Source organism: Pygoscelis adeliae, unplaced genomic scaffold (assembly GCF_000699105.1).
Source record: "Pygoscelis adeliae isolate BGI_AS28 unplaced genomic scaffold, ASM69910v1 Scaffold36, whole genome shotgun sequence".
Taxonomy (NCBI): domain Eukaryota; kingdom Metazoa; phylum Chordata; class Aves; order Sphenisciformes; family Spheniscidae; genus Pygoscelis; species Pygoscelis adeliae.
The window spans coordinates 5,552,445-5,556,454 of record NW_008824934.1 but is presented as its reverse complement, the minus strand read 5'-3'; the positions used below and the strand labels follow the sequence as shown (position 1 = coordinate 5,556,454).

Sequence of the window (4,010 nt, the reverse complement as noted above, 5' to 3'; positions counted from 1 at the left end):
TATTTTTCCTTTTTTTAGAGAAAAAATAGTCAGGACAGCCACTCCATGTGTTTAGGTTGTACCGTCTCCCATCTGACACTAAGCACGTGACTGCAGCTCCTACAGCCACACCTTAGAATCAATTTATGTTACTCATCTACCGCAAAAGCAATCACAGAGAAGATACAGGCCCATTTCAAAACCAAAAAGATAGTGTATTTACTGTAAGCTTATATATGTAATTTTTTTCCTTTCCCCTAGCTCCAGTCTCTTCAGGAGTGCTGACACCCCAGAGCTGACTGTGCAAACTCTGTTACAGTAGACCTTGCAAAGATGTATCACACTTCACCACAGTCTATTGCTCTACTCCATCAGAAAGAGGCTGCCAGCCAGGTAGGTCCCTCTATTTTTAAGTTAGATATACCCTCCCTATCAGTAAGGTTCGAGCAGTATCCCTAGCAGATAAAGCTGCATCTGAGTGTCAGCCTTGTGTGACCTTTTAATTTGCTACATGATGCAGCTGGTAGCCAACTAGTAGCTCTTCATTTTCTCCATTTCATATCGAATGTGTCTTTAGAAAAAAATGTCTGGAAACTACATAATGCATTTTGATACAACAGCCGCACAGCGGGTTCTGGGCTCTCTGGTGCCACTAAGCAGACTAACGAGATGAAAAGAATAGTTTCATTTATTTGTCTCCCAAGGGACTCAGAAAACAATAGCACAGGGATCTGGAGATAGATATTAAAAACAATGGACAAACTGTATTAAAGCCAAAACGTTGATTAGTTCCAGGCAGGAAAGTGAGAGAGATTTCATTGCACTCCATTTGGAGTGACCTTGGTTGAAGAGGTGTATGTTTTAACATTTATACCCTCATCTAATTAGTATTACTTTCTAGTATCTAACTACACAAGTAAAAGGCGTATGGGCATTACATTTTCACACGGGGTACTGTATTATCAGAACCAGCTCATGCATTCCAAAGCATTTAGGTGCCTATAGATTTGTACACTTAGACAGTGTCAAGACAAAGCATGCCCTTATCTTACTATGCTTTGCATAAATAAGATCTTACTGAAACACTTCAGCAGAAGTGTTCCTATGCTGCTGTTTATTGGTTAACAATAATGATTAAAAAAAATTTCTTAAAAATGTCAGGAAAATCTGATGGACCTGACCACTACAGGATAATTCCAGTATGTCAAAACCCAAACCAAAACCGATTGTTATTTTAACATCAGATAAAATGATACCAGGGTTAAGTTTTCAAGTAACAATTACTTCATCATAGTGTCTCTCTTCTGTCTGCTCCAGAGAAAATTAAGCTGGCAGTGTTTCTTTAATCTAATAACCCTGTTGCTCACCCCAGAGGTAATAATTACATCTAGAATGGAAAGTGAAGCTAATTCCCAATTGGTTTTACTCAATAGGTTCCCTGTTATCCTGCATATTCAGGCGGCAATGCTTTACTCCAAACAATGTAAATCTCTAACAGTCTGCTTAAGATGTGCAATTTGATTCCTCCTAAAACTTTTGTGTGATTTCCCATCTTTCTTGCCATGTAACAAAGCCCAGATTGCAGCCCTTATAGACCTTTCTGAGACTAAGAGTGGAAGGCAGAGGTTGTGGCTAAGAGAAAGGTACTGACGTGTTGAGGACGTAGAGCACCGTGTGGATTATGTACGGAATGAGGTGTATGTTGCTCTCCCTTCCTCCTCCTCCAGTATCTACGCTGAATGATTGCTCCATTGCAAAACGGAGAAATAGCAGTTTAATGTCATGGACATTGAGCTGGTAGGTGGGTTCCCGCTGCCCTGTGCATTCCTGGAGGTACGTGTTGTGTCTGAAAAACAGCAGTAAGTGTTACTTTATTAAAAACCCTTTAAAAAGTTTAATAAAGTTTCTTCTTCCACACCACAGCTCAGAATCTGAGCCAGTATTTCACAGAAAAGCTTTAAAGAATGAATAGGATATAAAAATGCAAGCACTGCTACTTTCACTTAACATCCCCAAAGGGAGGCTCTCAGCTTACTCTGGCAAAGCCAATTCCATCTGCATACATATATACACACTCATCAATACTATTTTCCCACGTCCAGAGCTTGGGATACAGCTCCCTGGCTGAAATGCATTAAAGATGTTACCACTCCTGATTTCTAACGTGACTGTACAAACCCTGCACAAGGTGGACCAGAATATTGACAACAGGATGAACCATCTCCATCTGCTCTAGGTAAGCGGTCAGGCTACTGTAACTCGCTACCATCCAACAGAGGTTTAGAAATCTACACAAGGGAATCTGTTGGTGTCAGACAGGTTTCTTTTGTAAAGCAGGGGGTCACTGGGCCGCAAATGAATCAACATTGTTACTGCACACTGCATCTTCAGGAGTGACTGGGGGCTAAGGAGGTAATGAATTTATTTATTTATATGAAGCGAAGAAGCAAACAGACACCTGCACTTTTTTAGGAGATGTACTCTTGATGGTAGGATCTGAAATGGCTCAGGTTTACTAAGATTACTTAAATGCAGCCAATCAGTACTTAAAGGGGGCTTAGAAAAAAGATGGCAGCAAACTTTTTAGCAGGGCCTGTTGCGACAGGACAAGGGGGAATGGCTTTAAACTAAAGGGGGGTAGGTTTAGACTAGAGATAAGGAAGAAATGTTTTACGCTGAGGGTGGTGAGGCACTGGCACAGGTTGCCCAGAGAGGTGGTGGATGCCCCATCCCTGGAAACATTCCAGGTCAGGTTGGACGGGGCTCTGAGCAACCTGATCGAGTTGAAGATGTCCCTGCCCACGGCAGGGGGGGTGGACTAGATGACCTTTAGAGGTCCCTTCCAACCAAACTATTCTATGATTCTATGATTTAGCTGCCATCATCTTTGATTCCATGGTTTGAAACTAGCATGCCTCTGTGGTAACGTACTGACTCACCTATCCAAACGTGAAACAGCTCGAGAAGTAACTTTTTCTACTCACCGTGCTAAGCAAGTAGCAAAAGCAGACTCTGGCACATGAGGTCCCCAGACTGGCAGGAGCCCATTACACTTGGTGTTGGCATTTTGTAGGGCTGCACTCTCCCATTCTTCACGGCCACGAGCAAGTCTGTATTGAGACAGCAAGCCACACCCAAGCAAGTTGGCAGTATGCAAGTTTTTGTCTAAGAAACCATCAAAAATTGACAATTCCACAGCTTCTTTAAGTTATGGGCTTCACTTTTCAGTGTCCAGGCCTGACCTCTATTTGGCACATTAAAGCAGCCCAGAACAGAGAAGCCCATGGCTGTCTCCAGGCTGCAAAGTGATCAACTCATAAGCAAACCCATCCCGAGTTACAAGGCCAAGTGCCATGCTCCCAAACCACCGTGGAAAATAACATCAACCGCCACTATCCAGCTTGTGATCGGAACGTACCTTACAGCTGCAAGGTGACAATCGTAGTGGACAATGTTGAAGTGAGAGACTGTGCTGTATCCCTGTTGTTTTCGGGGCTTGTTCTCAAACTCCTCTAGTGCAACACGTTTGGTGAAAGTATAAATACCTAGGACTTTCGTAGGCTGCAATGACACAACAGCTATGTTAAAGATCATTCGCTTCTGTAACAGTTCACACTTAGTACTATTTTGACACTGCACTGAATTTCATCTCTCCTGTTCCCTACCTCAGACTTTTTCCAGCTTTCACTGGAAACACACTTCCACTTCCCAACCACCTCTGGAATTACTGATCCCAAGAACCAAACCTGAGATTTCCTGATCTCCCAGAGCCAACGCACCAACCCTTGTGCAGCCGGATACTGGCAAGTCCCCTCAGCTGGTGAGAGGGCTTTGCAAATGTATCTCACTTTACCTGAAACTTGTATCCTTCCCGGCAAATGCAGCAAGTCAGACCTGGTTCTTCTATAAGTTCCTCCATCTGTTTAAGCAGCGCAGTCTTGGTCACTACCTGACCCTTCTCATTCGTCTGAAAGGGAGAACAACTCAAGCAGGTTAAAAAGACAATGATGACCACCACCATCCCCACCATT

General features: G+C 43.1%; 1 protein-coding gene across 1 annotated transcript in view; it reads right to left on the bottom strand.

Annotated features, from left to right (window-relative positions):
- Positions 1–4,010, bottom strand: part of UBR4 (ubiquitin protein ligase E3 component n-recognin 4) — a 77,511-nt gene that overhangs the window by 6,782 nt on the left and 66,719 nt on the right. The window contains exons 100-103 of the mRNA XM_009325313.1: positions 3,833–3,946; positions 3,398–3,540; positions 2,964–3,089; positions 1,631–1,825 (exon numbers count right to left, since the gene is read on the bottom strand). Coding sequence (XP_009323588.1) covers positions 1,631–1,825; positions 2,964–3,089; positions 3,398–3,540; positions 3,833–3,946 — 578 coding nt within the window. The remainder of the gene's footprint in view (positions 1–1,630; positions 1,826–2,963; positions 3,090–3,397; positions 3,541–3,832; positions 3,947–4,010) is intronic.